At 46.2% G+C, this 19,109-nt stretch overlaps 1 protein-coding gene and 18 non-coding genes across 19 annotated transcripts in view; all 19 read left to right on the forward strand.

The window, feature by feature from the left end:
* Positions 1-679: 679 nt before the first annotated feature.
* On the forward strand, positions 680-769 carry TRNAY-GUA (transfer RNA tyrosine (anticodon GUA)). The gene is given in 2 exon segments: positions 680-716; positions 734-769. It is a non-coding gene; the product is annotated as a tRNA-Tyr (tRNA).
* A 1,151-nt stretch (positions 770-1,920) lies between these two features.
* On the forward strand, positions 1,921-2,010 carry TRNAY-GUA (transfer RNA tyrosine (anticodon GUA)). The gene is given in 2 exon segments: positions 1,921-1,957; positions 1,975-2,010. It is a non-coding gene; the product is annotated as a tRNA-Tyr (tRNA).
* Positions 2,011-2,304: 294 nt separating this feature from the next.
* LOC142803787 (uncharacterized) overlaps positions 2,305-19,109 on the forward strand; it is a 373,950-nt gene continuing 357,145 nt past the window's right edge. The window contains exon 1 of the mRNA XM_075889816.1: positions 2,305-3,606. Within this exon, the coding sequence (XP_075745931.1) occupies positions 2,367-3,560 (1,194 nt within the window). The 5' untranslated portion in view covers positions 2,305-2,366 and the 3' untranslated portion in view covers positions 3,561-3,606. The remainder of the gene's footprint in view (positions 3,607-19,109) is intronic.
* Positions 7,120-7,209, forward strand: TRNAC-GCA (transfer RNA cysteine (anticodon GCA)). The gene is given in 2 exon segments: positions 7,120-7,156; positions 7,174-7,209. It is a non-coding gene; the product is annotated as a tRNA-Cys (tRNA).
* On the forward strand, positions 7,908-7,997 carry TRNAY-GUA (transfer RNA tyrosine (anticodon GUA)). The gene is given in 2 exon segments: positions 7,908-7,944; positions 7,962-7,997. It is a non-coding gene; the product is annotated as a tRNA-Tyr (tRNA).
* On the forward strand, positions 8,303-8,392 carry TRNAY-GUA (transfer RNA tyrosine (anticodon GUA)). The gene is given in 2 exon segments: positions 8,303-8,339; positions 8,357-8,392. It is a non-coding gene; the product is annotated as a tRNA-Tyr (tRNA).
* Positions 9,097-9,186, forward strand: TRNAY-GUA (transfer RNA tyrosine (anticodon GUA)). The gene is given in 2 exon segments: positions 9,097-9,133; positions 9,151-9,186. It is a non-coding gene; the product is annotated as a tRNA-Tyr (tRNA).
* TRNAY-GUA (transfer RNA tyrosine (anticodon GUA)) lies at positions 10,696-10,785 on the forward strand. The gene is given in 2 exon segments: positions 10,696-10,732; positions 10,750-10,785. It is a non-coding gene; the product is annotated as a tRNA-Tyr (tRNA).
* TRNAY-GUA (transfer RNA tyrosine (anticodon GUA)) lies at positions 11,092-11,181 on the forward strand. The gene is given in 2 exon segments: positions 11,092-11,128; positions 11,146-11,181. It is a non-coding gene; the product is annotated as a tRNA-Tyr (tRNA).
* Positions 11,886-11,975, forward strand: TRNAY-GUA (transfer RNA tyrosine (anticodon GUA)). The gene is given in 2 exon segments: positions 11,886-11,922; positions 11,940-11,975. It is a non-coding gene; the product is annotated as a tRNA-Tyr (tRNA).
* TRNAY-GUA (transfer RNA tyrosine (anticodon GUA)) lies at positions 13,482-13,571 on the forward strand. Its single transcript is given in 2 exon segments — positions 13,482-13,518; positions 13,536-13,571. It is a non-coding gene; the product is annotated as a tRNA-Tyr (tRNA).
* Positions 14,276-14,365, forward strand: TRNAY-GUA (transfer RNA tyrosine (anticodon GUA)). Its single transcript is given in 2 exon segments — positions 14,276-14,312; positions 14,330-14,365. It is a non-coding gene; the product is annotated as a tRNA-Tyr (tRNA).
* TRNAY-GUA (transfer RNA tyrosine (anticodon GUA)) lies at positions 14,672-14,761 on the forward strand. The gene is given in 2 exon segments: positions 14,672-14,708; positions 14,726-14,761. It is a non-coding gene; the product is annotated as a tRNA-Tyr (tRNA).
* Positions 15,067-15,156, forward strand: TRNAY-GUA (transfer RNA tyrosine (anticodon GUA)). Its single transcript is given in 2 exon segments — positions 15,067-15,103; positions 15,121-15,156. It is a non-coding gene; the product is annotated as a tRNA-Tyr (tRNA).
* TRNAY-GUA (transfer RNA tyrosine (anticodon GUA)) lies at positions 16,660-16,749 on the forward strand. Its single transcript is given in 2 exon segments — positions 16,660-16,696; positions 16,714-16,749. It is a non-coding gene; the product is annotated as a tRNA-Tyr (tRNA).
* On the forward strand, positions 17,059-17,148 carry TRNAY-GUA (transfer RNA tyrosine (anticodon GUA)). The gene is given in 2 exon segments: positions 17,059-17,095; positions 17,113-17,148. It is a non-coding gene; the product is annotated as a tRNA-Tyr (tRNA).
* Positions 17,453-17,542, forward strand: TRNAY-GUA (transfer RNA tyrosine (anticodon GUA)). The gene is given in 2 exon segments: positions 17,453-17,489; positions 17,507-17,542. It is a non-coding gene; the product is annotated as a tRNA-Tyr (tRNA).
* On the forward strand, positions 17,848-17,937 carry TRNAY-GUA (transfer RNA tyrosine (anticodon GUA)). Its single transcript is given in 2 exon segments — positions 17,848-17,884; positions 17,902-17,937. It is a non-coding gene; the product is annotated as a tRNA-Tyr (tRNA).
* TRNAY-GUA (transfer RNA tyrosine (anticodon GUA)) lies at positions 18,244-18,333 on the forward strand. The gene is given in 2 exon segments: positions 18,244-18,280; positions 18,298-18,333. It is a non-coding gene; the product is annotated as a tRNA-Tyr (tRNA).

Below are 19,109 nucleotides of genomic sequence, written 5' to 3' on the forward strand. Positions count from 1 at the left end.
ATGAATCAATTCGTTTCTTCTTAGATGTCGACATGGCACAAACGCAGCGTAGCCCGGCCATGTGAAGCATTATAATGTACAAATCGAATTAGATAATGTCATACGCAACAAGAAGTGTGCTGGCACCTAACATATGTACGCAAGACGATTGGAAAGGTTGGAAAAACGTCGCCACTTGTCAGACAGAATCACGGTTCTCGCGTTTTCGTCAGCCTCAATACTGCCTGCGATTTCCTCGGCCTAAAGAATGAAGCAGCACCCCCCCCCCTCCCACAATACCAACTTCCCTCGACAGCTCAGTTGGTACAGCGGTGGAGTGTAGAGGTTTCAACTGCGGACATCCATAGGTCGCTGGTTCAAATCTAGCTCTACGAAGCAAGCAATTTGTTGTATTTTTTGTTTTAATTATCATTTTTTGCCCAAGTGCAGCATCACAATGTACAAATCAAATAAGAGCATGTCGTACTTAACACGAAGTGTGCTGGCACCTAACATTTATGTGCAAGACAATTGGGAAGGTTGGAAAAACGTCGCAACTTTACTAGTGTCGACAGTAATTGCATGTAGGTGGGTAATAAATGTTATGCAGCTCCACGGTTCTCGATATTTCGTCAGCCTCAGTACTGCCTGCGATTCCTTCGGCATAAAGGATGAGGCAGCGCCATAGTACCCCCATTTTCCGCTGATAGCTCAGTTGGTACAGCGGTGAACTGTAGAGGTACCAACTGCGGACATCCATAGGCCGCTGGTTCAAATCTGGCTCAGCGGACCAAGCTTCTTTGTTATTCTTTTTGCTTTAATTATGAATTTATTTGCCCATGTGAAACATTATATTGCAGAAATCGAATGAGGGCATGTCATACACAACAAGAAGTGTGCTGGCACCTAACGTATGCATGCAAGACGATTGGGAAGGTTGGAAAAACGTCGCCACTTGTCAGGCAGAATCACGGTTCTCGCTATTTCGTCAGACTCAATCTTCCATCTTCTCCTCATCTACCATCGATAGCTCAGTTGGTAAAGCACTGGACTGTAGAGGTTCCATTTGCGGACATCCAAAGGTCGCTGGTTGGAATCCGGCTCCAAGGAACAAGCTTTATGTTGTACTCTTTTTGTTATAATTATCAATTTAATTGCCCATGTGCAGCATCATAATGTACAAATCGAATTAGAGCATGTCGTACGCAACACGAAGTGTGCTGGCACCTAACGTTAATATGCAAGACGATTGGGAAGGTTGGAAAAATGTCCCCACTTAACAAGTGTTGGGGGTAAATGCGTGTGAGTGGGTATATATTGTCATGCAGCTTCACTTTTCTCCCTTTATTATCTGGTTTTGGTAATCTTTCATATAACTCAAAAGACACAGACAATAAAACCACGCAATTTACAATGAACAGAGGAAGTATTTTTAGTCAACCAGCATAGTGATGGTGTCGCCGAGTTAAAATTCAGGCAGAGCCACAAGGTGCTCTACTCGCGAGAGCCATTCGGGTGGCTCGAGTGCAGCTTTTTGAACAGATAGAAACCAGCCTATGCTCTCACGAAAATAGATTCGGGCGTTCCGCGCATCCTTGTCGAAATGGTAGCCCGCCATTCTCGCTCTCCAGAAAGAGTGGAGGCCCAGGAGCATGATTGCATCATAGGGTAGGTACCCCGTCTTCGTTTTGAAAATTCAGGCCCCGGTTTCCATACGGGTCCAATGGAAGGTATTTCTTAATAGCCCTCTGCAGCACGTCCAAAAATACACGCCCGCAGCATCGGGGGTAAATACGCTTTTACTAGCATCGGGGGTAAATACGCGTGAGAAGGTAATTAAATGTCATGCAGCTTCATGGTTCTCGTTATTTCGTCAGCCTCAATACTGCCTGCGATCCCTTCGGCATAAAGGATGAATCAGCTCCGTGGTACCGCCATCTTCCGTCGATAGCTCAGTTGGTAGAGCGGTGGACTGTAGAGGTTCGAACTGCGGACATCCATAGGTCGCTGGTTCGAATCCGGCTCGACGGAGCAACCTTTTTTATTCTTTATGTTTTAATTAGTGATTTATTGCCACATGTGCAGCACCATAATGTCCAAAGTTAATTAGAACATGTCATACGCGTCGCGAAGTGTGCTGGCACCCAAAATTTATATGCGAGACGATTGGGAAGGTTGCAGAAACGTCGCCGTTTTACTAGCATCAGGGGTAAATACGCGTGAGTGGGTAACAAAATGTCATGCAGCTTCATGGTTCTCGTTATTTTGTCAGCCTATATACTGCCTGCGATTCCTTCGGCATAAAGGATGAATCAGCGCCGTAGTACTGCCATCTTCCGTCGATAGCTCAGATTGCTCTTCCGGCTTTCGAGCGATACGGTCGCGGAATGTTCGGCTCCGACGGAGCGGTATCAGCGGCCCGAACGGGCCGTGGTATCAGGGTTTTTGCGCCTAGCGCCGACGATTATGAGGTGATTCTGCCCAATCTGCCTTCCGGACGTATCACTGCGAATACCGTGTTCATGCATGGTGATCCGAGAGCCCGGCCTTACCGCGTCGAAGATTACCGGGACACTTTGGCCAAGCTTGGTGTGCTCGACGACGTTTTGGCGTTGGGGGCGTATCAAATGAACCACGTATGGGCTGTGACACTGACGAGTGCTGAGGCTGCTCGGAAGTTGCTCTCCGCCATCGATGTGAAGGTAAAGGATCGCCCATGTTTGCTCATTGACCCAAATAACCGCGAGGTTCGCTTGAAGCTTCACTGGTTGCTGCATGGCGTTACCGACGAAGACGTGCGTGTTGCCTTGACTCCTTATGGGAAAGTATTCGAAGTGAAACGGGAGAAGTGGCGAGCACCGGGAATCACAGAAAAGGGCTCAACGACGCGGTATGTGGGACTAAAGCTGCACTCCGACGTCAAGGTGGATGACATTCCGCACCAGCTCAAGATCGCCGGAGAGCTGACTCTCGTTGTCGTTCCGGGCCGTGCACCGTTGTGCCTACGGTGCAAGAGTACCGATCACATACGTCGCGACTGCCGAGTACCCCGCTGCGGTCATGGTCGCCGCTTCGGCCACGAAGACGACGACCGCGCGAAGACATATGCCAGTGTGACCGGACCAGCGCGGGAAAGTGATGCACTGGAGCACCTCAAGGACGAAGCAGACTCGGAAGAAACAGCAGGAGTTAACTCAAACTCTGCTGTGGAAGATGGGTCGTCATGCCGTCAAGAAGAGGGCGTGTGTGAAGCACCAGGTAAGCCCGACGCCGGGCTTCCATACGAAGGCGTTGGAGAAAGCAGTGAAAAGGTGGATGCAAGCAGCACCGGCGACACGTTTCTTGGCTCAGCAGACGAGACCCCCTCCGAGGCTGAACCGATGACTGGGATTGAAAGCGACAGTGGCACTGTGACGGGGAAGCGTCCCCGTGACGAAGATAAAAAATACAAGGGCACCACTGCTGTCTCGCCGGACGAACCACCCGTCAAAACGACTTCCGCTTGGCGGCCTCTCATCCGGCCACGGACAAACATTTCGTCGGAGCGCAAAACGGCGGAAACGCCGCCTTCGCCAACTTAAGGACGGTACTGGGACAAGGCGTTCAGGAGGGAATTGCAGTTGTAAGGTAAGCGCCATGCCCCTGGGTTTTTCGTAGCCTTACAATGGTGCAAATAGAAAATTCAATCCGTGTGGCCACTTTAAATGTGCGTGGCCTGGCCTCACGGAGAAAACAATGTCAGCTTTATCGGCTAGTAAGTGACCTCGACCTTGACATACTGGCAGTCCAAGGGACTAAAGTCCATGGCGACGATGAAACTGGGGGCATGGTGCGTCAATTCTTGCCGCGGTATTCTGCTATAGTTAGCCATGCCATAGGGACTTCTTCCAGTTGCGTTTTGTTCGTCAGACAGAGTCTGGGTGCTAAAGTAGAAGCCTCAACGTCATGTCCGTCTGGTCGGCTTATTGTTTGTGATCTTTTGTTTTCGCGATTGGAATGGCGCGTAATATGCTTGTACGCACCGACTGTTACTGACGAAAGACGCATATTTTTCGAACAACTAAAGCAGTATACCAAATGTAATAGGCTCCTAATCATTATTGGCGATTTCAACTGCGTCCTTTCAGCCAAAGACAAAACTGGCGAACGACATTACAGGGATGCAAGTACGGCTGTCTTAAGCGATACAGTAAGAGAACATGATTTGGAGGATGTGGCCGAATGTCTCGGTGGTGGCCGGACTATGCAGTACACCCACTTTCAGGCAGCCAGCCATGCCCGACTAGATAGGGCGTACGTGAGTGTTGAATTGGCACCGCTTTGCAAGGCATACCGTGTTAACGCCGTTTCATTTAGTGACCACTGCTTGGTTAGCTTTGTAGTAGCTAGCACGAAAGAAACGAAAAGGGCCTTCGAGTGGCAACTATGGAAATTGAATTCGAATCTGCTGAGTGATGAAATATTTATGGAGGAAGTAATGACGGAAGTTGAAAAAATGAAAGTTCGCAGTAAAAAGACGTTTAGAGAAAAATGGGAGAACTTCAAGCAGGTCGTTAAGTTGAAGGCTTTGGAACGCTCGAGCGCTATAAGCTGAGAAAAAGGAGCAGAAGAAAAGCTCATGCGCAGCAACCTGGAAAAATTGCTCCTCGAAGAATGCAAAATGCCCGGCATGTTTCTTGAAGATATTCGCGCATTGAAAAGTAAAATTGAGCGGTTCGATGTCGAAAGATACAGCGGTGCTATGGTTCGGGCAAGAGCCGAGTGACTGATAATGGCAGAAGCACCGTCAAAAAGGGCGTTGGGCTCAGAAAAGAGGCATGCGCGACGTAATCAGATAACAGAAATTGAACACGAGGGTGAAGTCAGCAATGTCGCAGATGTTATCGAGCGTGCTTTCTTTGAGCACTTCAATGGTTTATTCGCAGCCTGCTCAGTTGATGTCGATCGCTTTAAAAAAGATTTTTTACCGCTGATGCCAAAGCTTGACAATAATACAAAAGAAATATTGGAGGAACCCATTTCGGAAGAGAAAGTTAACAGTGCTATTGAAAGTATGCATCCCGGGAAATCGCCTGGCCCTGATGGTCTGACTTCCGCCTTTTATAAGTGTTTCAAGTTAGAAATAACACCAGTCTTAGCCGACGTTTATAATGAGGCATTCGAGCTGAAAATATTACCGCCGTCCTTTTTATCATCTCACACTGTCCTTATACAGAAATCGGAAGACCCCGTTGCACTGCGCAGAGTAAATTCTTACCGCCCAATCTGCCTCACTAACGGAGATTACAAGATATTCATGAAAATCCTAGCTAAAAGGCTGCAAACAGTCATTACGGAGCTCGTGGGGCCGCATCAGACGTGCGGCATTAAAGGTCGAACTATCCTCACTAACATACACGCAGCCCGGAGCATCCTCGAATGTTGCGACGTTATTGGTGCGCGAGTCGCAATGCTGCAAATCAACCTCGAGAAGGCGTTTGACAGGGTGCCTCATTAAATTCTGATGTGCATCCTAGATTATGTGAATTTAGGGAAAATAATCAGAGGGGGTTGCCATGGCGTACCGAGACTGCTTAACGCGGTGGTGGGGAAGCGCATCCCAGTCAAGCGTTCGGTCCGTCAGGGTTGTCCTCTCTCACCACTATTGTTTTGTTTGTACATAGAGTCCTTTTATTTGAGTGTCATAGAGAATGACTGTGTCCGTGGGTTTAAGCTGCACGAGGTTGAAGTCCGGCTGTTGGCTTATGCGGACGATATTGCCATTTTTTGCGCGGACTGTGACAGCATTGCAGATGCTGTCAAATGCATTACTAATTTCTGTGCTGCAAGTGGCAGCGCTGTAAACTGGGAAAAATGCCTTGGCTTTTGGCACGGTGACTGGGCAGAAACCCCAGACAGTTATGCCAGCCTGAGGTTTGTTACGACACCGGTAAAATACTTGGGTGCCCCCCTCGAATGCTACAAAGACAGCGATTTGTACTGGAGGAGCCAAGTGGATATCCTGCGGGAAAGAATGAACAAGTGGAATGGCTGGAATTGGCCTATGTTTTCTAAAGCCACAATTTGCAACATATTCTTAGTGAGTAAAATTTGGTATATCTTACAAGTCTTACATTGTTCAAGGGTAAACATCCAAAAATTTCACCGTGTGTTCGCTGTCTTTGTGTGGGAATCTTCTTGGGAAAGATCGAGTCGGACCAATTTATTCCTTCGAGTGCGAAATGGAGGACTGGGCTTGTCGCATTCGTTTTTAAGACAGGTAGTCAATCGATTTTGTTTCTTTAGAGACGTCGACAACCCATTCCTACGCACTGTCTGTCAACTTCGCCTGAGGCAACACTTGCCTAACATGGTTGTATCAACCTGCAGCCTACCTGGTGGTGTTTATGGCTTTCTCCGCGAAAATGTACTTTCTTGTAGGTTTCTGTCAGTGCGGTTTTCACTTGAATACTTGGATCAAGTCCGACGTAGAAAGTTGTACAAGGACCTATGCGATGTGTTTTTACCAGTGCCTTCGTATCGGTCCCTTTACAATGTATGCCATGGCCACACTGTACTAAAGCGCGTCAAGGCGATGAAAATATCGCCAGGTGCTAAAAACTTCTTTTTAAATTACATACCGGTACGCTGACCGTCTATACCTGGATGGCTGCAAAGGAGTTTTACGTTCCTTGAGGCACGCATTGCATAATATGCAGAAAGGAGGAGACAATTGAGCATGTATTCATTGAATCTCCAGCGCACGATCAAAAAAGACTTCCCCATTGCTGCATATGGCATCCGCTAGTTTACAAATACAAAGGGAAGATGGTACCCCATATGATATGATAATGCTTATGTCTCTTCATAGCATTTGGAAATCCAGGATGGCAGCCATGCACTTTGATGTAGATACACGAGCGCCCAACCAGTACTTCAAAGAATATATAAGAAATTTTGTGGATGAACAAAAGTTGCAGGAATTCACCCCAGAATGGTTGCCGCGCGTCGAATTACTATCGACGATAAAAACATTTTAACAGATGCGGGGCCACATCCTTTGAGTCACAATTTTTACAATGTTTTGGATTGTGTTGTGTAATTATCTGTTAATATGTGTATTGTTTACGTGAGCTGAAGACAGGCAATAAAGAAAAAAAGCCGTCGATAGCTCAGTTGGTAGAGCGGCGGACTGCATAGGTTCCACCTGCGGACATCCATAGGTCGCTGGTTCAAATCCGGCTCGACGGAGCAAGCTTGTTTGTGTTATTATTTATGTTTTAATTAGCGATTTATTGCCACAAGTGCAGCACCATAATGTACAAAGTGAATAAGAACATGTTATACGCGACACAAAGTGTGCTGGCACCCAAAGTTTATATGCGAGACCATTGGGAAGGTTGCAGAAACGTCGCCATTTTACTAGCATCGGGGGTAAATACGCGTAAGTGGGTAATGAAATGTCATGCAGCTTTATGGTTCTCGTTGTTTTGTCAGCCTCTATACTGCCTGCGATTATTACGGCATAAAGGATGAATCAGCGCCGTAGTACTGCCATCTTCCGTCTAAAGCTCAGTTGGTAGAACAGTGGACTGTAGAGGTTCGAACTGCGGACATCCATAGGTTACTGGTTCGAATCCGGCTCGACGGAGCGATGTATGTTGCAGTCTTTATGTTTTAATTACGGATTTATTGCCACATGTGCACCACCATAATATACAAAGTGAATTAAAACATATCATACGCGACAATGGCACCCAAAGTTTATATGCGAGACGATTGGGAAGGTTGCAGAAACTTCGCCATTTTACTAGCATCGGGGTTAAATACGCCTCAGTGGGTAATTATATGTCATGCAGCTTCATGGTTCTCGTTATTTCGTCAGCCTCAATACTGCCTGCGAATTCTTCGGCATAAAGGACGAATCAGCGCCGTAGTACAGCCACCTACCGTCGATAGCTCAGTTGGTAGAGCGGTGGACTGTAGAGGTTCGAGCTGCGGACATCCATAGGTCGCTGGTTCGAATCCGGCTCGACGGAGCCACCTTTTTTATTCTTTATGTTTTAATTAGTGATTTATTGCCACATGTGCAGCACCATAATGTACAAAGTTATTTAGAACATGTCATACTCGTCGCAAAGTGTGCTGGCACCCAAAGTTTATATGCGAGACGATTGGGGAGGTTGCAGAAACGTCGCCGTTTTACTAGCATCGGGGGTAAATACGCGTGAGTGGGTAAATAAATGTCATGGAGCTTCATGGTTCTCGTTATTTCGTCAGCCTCAATACTGCCTGCGAATTCTTCGGCGTAAAGGATGAATCAGCGCCGTAGTACCGCCACCTTCCGTCGATAGCTCAGTTGGTAGAGCGGTGGACTGTAGAGGTTCGAGCTGCGGACATCCATAGGTCGCTGGTTCGAATCCGGCTCGACGGAGCCACCTTTTTTATTCTTTATGTTTTAATTAGTGATTTATTGCCACATGTGCAGCACCATAATGTACAAAGTTATTTAGAACATGTCATACTCGTCGCAAAGTGTGCTGGCACCCAAAGTTTATATGCGAGACGATTGGGGAGGTTGCAGAAACGTCGCCGTTTTACTAGCATCGGGGGTAAATACGCGTGAGTGGGTAAATAAATGTCATGGAGCTTCATGGTTCTCGTTATATCGTCAGCCTTTATACTGCCTGCGACTCCTTCGGCATTAAGGATGAATCAGCGCCGTAGTACTGCCATCATCCATCGATAGCTCAGTTGGTGGAACGGTGGACTGTAGAGGTTCGAACTGCGGACATCCATAGATCACTGGTTCGAATCCGGCTCAACGGAGCAATCTTTTTGTTGTAGTCTTTATTTTTTAAATAATGATTTATTGGCACATGTGCAGCACCATGATGTACAATGTGAATTAGAACATGTCATACGCGACGCAAAGTGTGCTGGCACTCAAAGTTTATATGCGAGACGAGTGGGAAGGTTGCAGAAACGTCGCCATTTCACTAGCATCGGGGGTAAGTACGCGTGAGTGGGTAATTAAATGTCATGCAGCTTCATGGTTCTCGTTATTTCGTCATCCTCTATACTGCTTGCGATTCATTCCGGGGAAAGGATGAATCAGCGCCGTAGTACCACCATCTTCCGTCGATAGCTCAGTTGGTAGAGCGGTGGACTGTACAGGTTCCAACTGCGGACATCCATAGGTCGCTGGTTTGAATCCGGCTCAACGGAGCCAACTTTTTTTGTTTTATTCTTTATGTTTTAACTACTGATTTATTGCCATATGTTAGCACTATGATGTACAAAGTGAAGTAGAACATGTCATACGCGACGCAAAGTGCGCTGGCACTCAAAGTTTATATGCGAGACGATAGGGAAGGCTGCAGAAACGTCGCCATTTCACTAGCATCGGGGCTAAGTACGCGTGAGTGGGTACTTAAATGTAATGCAGCTTCAAGGTTCTCGTTATTTCGTCAGCCTCTATACTGCCTGAGATTCTTTCGGCATAAATAATGAATCAGCACCGTAGTGTCGCTATCTTCCGTCGATAGCTCAGTGTGAAGAGCGGTGGACTGTAGAGGCTAAACTGCGGACATTCATAGGTCGGTGGTTCAAATCCAGTTCGACGGAGCAAGCTCTTTTTGTTTTAATCTTTATGTTTCAATTAGTGTTTTATTGCCACACGTGCAGCACCTTAATGTACAAAGCGAATTAGAGCATGTTAAGGGGCGACACAAAGTGTTCCGGCACCCAAATTTTATATGCGAGACGATTGGGAAGGTTGCAGAAACGTCGTGATTTTACTTGCATCGGGGGTAAATACGCGTGAGTGGGTAATGAAATGTCATGCAGCTTGATGGCTCTCGTTATATCGTCAGCCTTAATACTGCATGCGATTCCTTCGGCATAAAGGATGAATCCACGCCTTAGTACTGCCATCTTCCGTCGATAGCTCAGTTGGTGGAACTGTGGACTGTAGAGGTTCGAACTGCGGACATCCATAGGTCGCTGGTTCGAATCCGGCTCAACGGAGCGATCTTTTTGGTGTAGTCTTTATGTTTTAATTATTGATTTATTGCCACATGTGCAGCACCATAATATACAAAGTGAGTTAAAGCATATCATACGCGACACGAAGTGTGCTGGCACCAAAAGTTTATATGCGAGACAATTGAGAGGTTGCAGAAACGTCGCCATTTTACTAGCATCGGGGGTAAATACCTGTGAGAGGGTAATTAAATGTCATGCAGCTTCATGGTTCTCGTTAGTTCGTCAGCCTCAATACTGCCTGCGATTCCTTCGATATAACGGATGAATCAGCGCCGTGGTACCGACATCTTCCGTCGATAGCTCAGTTGGTAGAACGGTGGAATGTAGAGGTTCGAACTGCGGACATCCATAGGTCGCTGGTTCGAATCCGGCTCAACTGAGCAATCTTTTTGCTGTAGTCTTTATGTTTTAATTAGTGATTTATTGCCACATGTGCAGCACCATAATATACGAAGTGAAATAAAACATATCATACGCGACACAAAGTGTGCTGGCACCCAAAGTTTATATGCGAGACGATTGGGAAGGTTGCAGAAACGTCGCCATTTTACTAGCATCGGGGGTAAATACGCGTGAGTGGGTAAGTAAATGTCATGCAGCTTCATGGTTCTCGTTATATCGTCAGCCTTTATACTGCCTGCGATTCCTTCGGCAAAAAAAGATGAATCAGCGCCGTAGTACTGCCAACTTCCATCGATAGCTCAGTTGGCAGAACTGTGGACTGTAGAGATTCGAACTGCGGACATCCATAGGTCGCTGGTTCGAATCCGGCTCGACGGAGCAACCTTTTTTGTTTTTTTATGTTTTAATTAGTTATTTATTGCCACATGTGCAGCACCATAATGTACAAAGTGAATTAAAACATGTCATACGCGACACAAAGTGTGCTGGCACCCGAAGTTTATATCCGAGACGATTGGGAAGGTTGCAGAAATGTCGCCATTTTACTCGCATCGGGGGTAAATACGCGTGAGAAGGTAATTAAATGTCATGCAGCTTCATGGTTCTCGTTATTTCGTCAGCCTCAATACTGCCTGCGATCCCTTCGGCATAAAGGATGAATCAGCGCCGTGGTACCGCCATCTTCCGTCGATAGCTCAGTTGGTAGAGCGGTGGACTGTAGAGGTTCGAACTGCGGACATCAATAGGTCGCTGGTTCGAATCCGGCTCGACGGAGCCACCTTTTTTATTCTTTATGTTTTAATTAGTTATTTATTGCCACTTGTGCAGCACCATAATGTACAAAGTTAATTAGAACATGTCATACGCGTCGCAAAGTGTGCTGGCACCCAAAGTTTACATGCGAGACGATTGGGAAGGTTGCAGAAACGTCGCCATTTTACTAGCATCGGGGGTAAATACGCGTGAGTGGGTAAGTAAATGTCATGCAGCTTCATGGTTCTCGTTATATCGTCAGCCTTTATACTGCCTGCGATTCCTTCGGCAAAAAAGATGAATCAGCGCCGTAGTACTGCCAACTTCCATCGATAGCTCAGTTGGCAGAACTGTGGACTGTAGAGATTCGAACTGCGGACATCCATAGGTCGCTGGTTCGAATCCGGCTCAACTGAGCAATCTTTTTGGTGTAGTCTTTATGTTTTAATTAGTGATTTACTGCCACATGTGCAGCACCATAATATACAAAGTGAATTAGAACATGTCATACGTGACGCAAAGTGCGCTGGCACCCAAAGTTTATGTGCTAGACGATTGGGAAGGTTGCTAAAACGTCGCATTTTGACTAGCATCGGGGGTAAATACGCATGAGGGGGTAAGTAAATGTCCTGCAGCTTCATGGTTCTCGTTATATCATCAGCCTTTATACTGCCTTCGATTCCTTCGGCATAAAGGATGAATCAGCGCCGTAGTACTGCCATCTTCCGTCGATAGCTCAGTTGGTAGAACGGTGGACTGTAGAGGTTCGAACTGCGGACATCCATAGGTCACTGGTTCGAATCCGGCTCGACGGAGCAAGCTTTTTGTTGTAATTTTTATGTTTTATTCAGTGATTTATTGCCACATGTGCAGCACCATAATATACAAAGTGAACTAGAACTTGTCATACGCGACGCAAATTGCGCTGGCACCCAAAGTTTATATGCGAGACGATTGGGAAAGTTGCAGAAACGTCGCCGTTTTACTAGCATCGGGGGTAAATACGCGTGAGTGGGTAAGTAAATGTCATGCAGCTTCATGGTTCTCGTTATAATATCAGCCTTTATACTGCCTTCGATTCCTTTGGCATAAAGGATGAATCAGCGCCGTAGTACTGCCATCTTCCGTCGATAGCTCAGTTTGTAGAACGGTGGACTGTAGAGGTTCGAACTGCGGACATCCCTAGGTCGCTGGTTCGAATCCGGTTCAACTGAGCAATCTTTTTGGTGTAGTCTTTATGTTTTAATTAGTGATTTACTGCCACATGTGCAGCACCATAATATACAAAGTGAATTAGAACATGTCATACGTGACGCAAAGTGCGCTGGCACCCAAAGCTTATATGCGAGACGATTGGGAAGGTTGCATAAACGTCGCCATTTTACTTACATCGGGGGTAAATACGTGTGAATGGGTAACAAAATGTCATGCAGCTCCATGGTTCTTGTTATTTCGTCAGCCTCTATACTGCCTGCGATTCCTTCGGCATAAAGGATGAATCAGCGCCGTAGTACCGCAATCTGCCGTCGATATCTCAGTTGGTAGAATGGTGGACTGTAGAGGTTCGAACCTCGGACATCCATAGGTCACTGGTTCGAATCCGGCTCAACGGAGCGATGTTTTTGTTGTAGTCTTTGTGTTTTAATTAGTGATTTATTGCCACATGTGCAGCACCATAATATACGAAGTGAAATAAAACATATCATACGCGACACAAAGTGTGCTGGCACCCAAAGTTTATATGCGAGACGATTGGGAAGGTTGCAGAAACGTCGCCATTTTACTAGCATCGGGGGTAAATACGCGTGAGTGGGTAAGTAAATGTCATGCAGCTTCATGGTTCTCGTTATATTATCAGCCTTTATACTGCCTTCGATTCCTTCGGCATAAAGAATGAATCAGCGCCGTAGTACTGCCATCTTCCGTCGATAGCTCAGTTGGTAAAACGGTGGACTGTAGAGGTTCGAACTGCGGACATCCATAGGTCGCTGGTTCGAATCCGGCTCAACTGAGCAATCTTTTTGGTGTAGTCTTTATGTTTTAATTAGTGATTTACTGCCACATGTGCAGCACCATAATATACAAAGTTATTTAGAACATGTCATACTCGTCGCAAAGTGTGCTGGCACCCAAAGTTTATATGCGAGACGATTGGGGAGGTTGCAGAAACGTCGCCGTTTTACTAGCATCGGGGGTAAATACGCGTGAGTGGGTAAATAAATGTCATGGAGCTTCATGGTTCTCGTTATTTCGTCAGCCTCAATACTGCCTGCGAATTCTTCGGCATAAAGGATGAATCAGCGCCGTAGTACCGCCACCTTCCGTCGATAGCTCAGTTGGTAGAGCGGTGGACTGTAGAGGTTCGAGCTGCGGACATCCATAGGTCGCTGGTTCGAATCCGGCTCGACGGAGCCACCTTTTTTATTCTTTATGTTTTAATTAGTGATTTATTGCCACATGTGCAGCACCATAATGTACAAAGTTATTTAGAACATGTCATACTCGTCGCAAAGTGTGCTGGCACCCAAAGTTTATATGCGAGACGATTGGGGAGGTTGCAGAAACGTCGCCGTTTTACTAGCATCGGGGGTAAATACGCGTGAGTGAGTAAATAAATGTCATGGAGCTTCATGGTTCTCGTTATATCGTCAGCCTTTATACTGCCTGCGACTCCTTTGGCATTAAGGATGAATCAGCGCCGTAGTACTGCCATCATCCATCGATAGCTCAGTTGGTGGAACGGTGGACTGTAGAGGTTCGAACTGCGGACATCCATAGATCACTGGTTCGAATCCGGCTCAACGGAGCAATCTTTTTGTTGTAGTCTTTATTTTTTAAATAATGATTTATTGGCACATGTGCAGCACCATGATGTACAATGTGAATTAAAACATGTCATACGCGACGCAAAGTGTGCTGGCACTCAAAGTTTATATGCGAGACGAGTGGGAAGGTTGCAGAAACGTCGCCATTTCACTAGCATCGGGGGTAAGTACGCGTGAGTGGGTAATTAAATGTCATGCAGCTTCATGGTTCTCGTTATTTCGTCATCCTCTATACTGCTTGCGATTCATTCGGGGGAAAGGATGAATCAGCGCCGTTGTACCACCATCTTCCGTCGATAGCTCAGTTGGTAGAGCGGTGGACTGTACAGGTTCCAACTGCGGACATCCATAGGTCGCTGGTTCGAATCCGGCTCGACGGAGCAACCTTTTTTGTTTTTTTATGTTTTAATTAGTTATTTATTGCCACATGTGCAGCACTATAATGTACAAAGTGAATTAAAACATGTCATACGCGACACAAAGTGTGCTGGCACCCGAAGTTTATATCCGAGACGATTGGGAAGGTTGCAGAAATGTCGCCATTTTACTCGCATCGGGGGTAAATACGCGTGAGAAGGTAATTAAATGTCATGCAGCTTCATGGTTCTCGTTATTTCGTCAGCCTCAATACTGCCTGCGATCCCTTCGGCATAAAGGATGAATCAGCGCCGTGGTACCGCCATCTTCCGTCGATAGCTCAGTTGGTAGAGCGGTGGACTGTAGAGGTTCGAACTGCGGACATCAATAGGTCGCTGGTTCGAATCCGACTCGACGGAGCCACCTTTTTTATTCTTTATGTTTTAATTAGTTATTTATTGCCACTTGTGCAGCACCATAATGTACAAAGTTAATTAGAACATGTCATACGCGTCGCAAAGTGTGCTGGCACCCAAAGTTTACATGCGAGACGATTGGGAAGGTTGCAGAAACGTCGCCATTTTACTAGCATCGGGGGTAAATACGCATGAGGGGGTAAGTAAATGTCCTGCAGCTTCATGGTTCTCGTTATATCATCAGCCTTTATACTGCCTTCGATTCCTTCGGCATAAAGGATGAATCAGCGCCGTAGTACTGCCATCTTCCGTCGATAGCTCAGTTGGTAGAACGGTGGACTGTAGAGGTTCGAACTGCGGACATCCATAGGTCACTGGTTCGAATCCGGCTCGACGGCGCAAGCTTTTTGTTGCAATTTCTATGTTTTATTCAGTGATTTATTGCCACATGTGCAGCACCATAATATACAAAGTGAACTAGAACTTGTCATACGCGACGCAAATTGCGCTGGCACCCAAAGTTTATATGCGAGACGATTGGGAAAGTTGCAGAAACGTCGCCGTTTTACTAGCATCGGGGGTAAATACGCGTGAGTGGGTAAGAAATGTCATGCAGCTTCATGGTTCTCGTTATAATATCAGCCTTTTTACTGCCTTCGATTCCTTTGGCATAAAGGATGAATCAGCGCCGTAGTACTGCCATCTTCCGTCGATAGCTCAGTTGGTAGAACGGTGGACTGTAGAGGTTCGAACTGCGGACATCCATAGGTCGCTGGTTCGAATCCGGTTCAACTGAGCAATCTTTTTGGTGTAGTCTTTATGTTTTAATTAGTGATTTACTGCCACATGTGCAGCACCATAATATACAAAGTGAATTAGAACATGTCATACGTGACGCAAAGTGCGCTGGCACCCAAAGCTTATATGCGAGACGATTGGGAAGGTTGCATAAACGTCGCCATTTTACTTAAATCGGGGGTAAATACGTGTGAATGGGTAACAAAATGTCATGCAGCTCCATGGTTTTTGTTATTTCGTCAGCCTCTATACTGCCTGCGATTCCTTCGGCATAAAGGATGAATCAGCGCCGTTACCGCCATCTGCCGTCGATATCTCAGTTGGTAGAATGGTGGACTGTAGAGGTTCGAACCTCGGACATCCATAGGTCACTGGTTCGAATCCGGCTCAACGGAGCGATGTTTTTGTTGTAGTCTTTGTGTTTTAATTAGTGATTTATTGCCACATGTGCAGCACCATAATATACGAAGTGAAATAAAACATATCATACGCGACACAAAGTGTGCTGGCACCCAAAGTTTATATGCGAGACGATTGGGAAGGTTGCAGAAACGTCGCCATTTTACTAGCATCGGGGGTAAATACGCGTGAGTGGGTAAGTAAATGTCATGCAGCTTCATGGTTCTCGTTATATTATCAGCCTTTATACTGCCTTCGATTCCTTCGGCATAAAGAATGAATCAGCGCCGTAGTACTGCCATCTTCCGTCGATAGCTCAGTTGGTAAAACGGTGGACTGTAGAGGTTCCAACTGCGGACATCCATAGGTCGCTGGTTCGAATCCGGCTCAACTGAGCAATCTTTTTGGTGTAGTCTTTATGTTTTAATTAGTGATTTACTGCCACATGTGCAGCACCATAATATACAAAGTGAATTAGAACATGTCAAACGCGACGCAAAGTGCGCTGGCACCCAAAGCTTATATGCGAGACGATTGGGAAGGTTGCACAAACGTCGCCATTTTACTTGCATCGGGGGTAAATACGTGTGAATGGGTAACAAAATGTGATGCAGTTTCATTGTTCTTGCTATTTCGTCAGCCTCTATACTGCCTGCGATTCCTTCGGCATAAAGGATGAATCAGCGCCGTAGTACCGCCATCTGCCGTCGATATCTCAGTTGGTAGAACGGTGGACTGTAGAGGTTCGAACTGCGGACATCCATAGGTCACTGGTTCGAATCCGGCTTGACGGAGCGATGTTTTTGTTGTAGTCTTTGTGTTTTAATTAGTGATTTATTGCCACATGTGCAGCACCATGGTATACGAAGTGAAATAAAACATATCATACGCGACACAAAGTGTGCTGGCACCCAAAGTTTATATGCGAGACGATTGGGATGGTTGCAGAAACGTCACCATTGTACTAGCATCGGGGGTAAATACGCTTGAGTGGGTAAGTAAATGTCATGCCGCTTCATGGTTCTCGTTATATCGTCAGCCTTTATACTGCCTTCGATTCCTTCGGCAAAAAGGATGAATCAGCGCCGTAGTACTGCCATCTTCCGTCGATAGCTCAGTTGGCAGAACTGTGGACTGTAGAGATTCGAACTGCGGACATCCATAGGTCGCTGGTTCGAATCCGGCTCGACGGAGCAACCCTTTGTTTTTTAATGTTTTAATTAGTTATTTATTGCCACATGTGCAGCTCCATAATGTACAAAGTGAATTAAAACATGTCATACGCGACACAAAGTGTGCTGGCACCCGAAGTTTATATCCGAGACGATTGGGAAGGTTGCAGAAATGTCGCCATTTTACTAGCATCGGGCGTAAATACGCGTGAGAAGGTAATTAAATGTCATGCAGCTTCATGGTTCTCGTTATTTCGTCAGCCTCAATACTGCCTGCGATCCCTTCGGCATAAAGGATGAATCAGCGCCGTGGTACCGCCATCTTCCGTCGATAGCTCAGTTGGTAGAGCGGTGGACTGTAGAGGTTCGAACTGCGGACATCCATAGGTCGCTGGATTGAATCCGGCTTGACGGAGCAACCTTTTTTATTCTTTATGTTTTAATTAGTTATTTATTGCCACATGTGCAGCACCATAATGAACAAAGTTAATTAGAACATGTCATACGCGTCGCAAAGTGTGCTGGCACCCAAAGTTTATATGCGAGACGATTGGGAAGGTTGCAGAAACGTCGCCGTTTTACTATCATTGGGGGTAAATACGCGTGAGTGGGTAAATAAATGTCATGGAGCTTCATGGTTCTCGTTAGTTCGTCAGCCTCAATACTGCCTGCGATTCCTTCGATATAACGGATAAATCAGCGCCGTGGTACCGACATCTTCCGTCGATAGCTCAGTTGGTAGAGCGGTGGGCTGTAGAGTTTCCAACTGTGGACATCCATAGGTCGCTGGTTCGAATCCGGCTCGACGGATAAAGATTTTTTTATTCTTCATGTTTTAATTATTGACTTATTGCCACATGTGCAGCACCATAATATACAAAGTGAATTAGAACATGTCATACGCGTCGCGAAGTGTGCTGGCACCCAAAGTTTATAAGTGAGACGATTGGGAAGGTTGCAGAAACGTCGCCGTTTTACTAGCATCGGGGGTAAATACGCGTGAGGGGGTAAGTAAATGTCATGCAGCTTCATGGTTCTCGTTATATCATCAGCCTTTATACTGCCTTCGATTCCTTCGGCATAAAGGATGAATCAGCGCCGTAGTACTGCCATCTTCCGTCGATATCTCAGTTGGTAGAACGGTGGACTGTAGAGGTTCGAACTGCGGACATCCATAGGTCGCTGGTTCGAATCCGGCTCGACGGAGCGATGTTTTTGTTGTAGTCTTTATGTTTTAAATATTGATTTATTGCCACATGTGCAGCACCATAATATACGAAGTGAAATAAAACATATCATACGCGACACAAAGTGTGCTGGCACCCAAAGTTTATATGCGAGACGATTGGGAAGGTTGCAGAAACGTCGCCATTTTACTAGCATCGGGGGTAAGTACGCGTGAGTGGGTAAGTAAATGTCATGGAGCTTCATGGTTCTCGTTATATCGTCAGCCTTTATACTGCCTGCGATTCCTTTGGCAAAAAGGATGAATCAGCGCCGTAGTACTGCCATCTTCCGTCGATAGCTCAGTTGGTAGAACTGTGGACTCTAGAGATTCGAACGGCGGACATTCATAGGTCGCTGGTTCGAATCCGGCTCGACGGAGCCACCTTTTTTATTCTTTATGTTTTAATTAGTGATTTATTGCCACATGTGCAGCACCGTAATGTACAAAGTTAATTAGAACATGTCATACGCGTCGCAAAGTGCGCTGGCACCCAAAGTTTATACGCGAGACGATTGGGAAGGTTGCAGAAACGTCGCCGTTTTACTAGCATTGGGGGTAAATACGCGTGAGCGGGTAAATAAATGTCACGGAGCTTCATGGTTCTCGTTATATCGTCAGCCTTTATACTGTCGGCGACTCCTTCGGCATTAAGGATGAATCAGCGCCGTAGTACTGCCATCTTCCATCGATAGCTCAGTTGGTAGAACGGTGGACTGTACAGGTTCGAACTGCGGATATCCATATATCACTGGTT

The sequence above is a fragment of the Rhipicephalus microplus genome, chromosome 3, assembly GCF_043290135.1.
Source record: "Rhipicephalus microplus isolate Deutch F79 chromosome 3, USDA_Rmic, whole genome shotgun sequence".
Classification (NCBI taxonomy): Eukaryota; Metazoa; Arthropoda; class Arachnida; order Ixodida; family Ixodidae; genus Rhipicephalus; species Rhipicephalus microplus.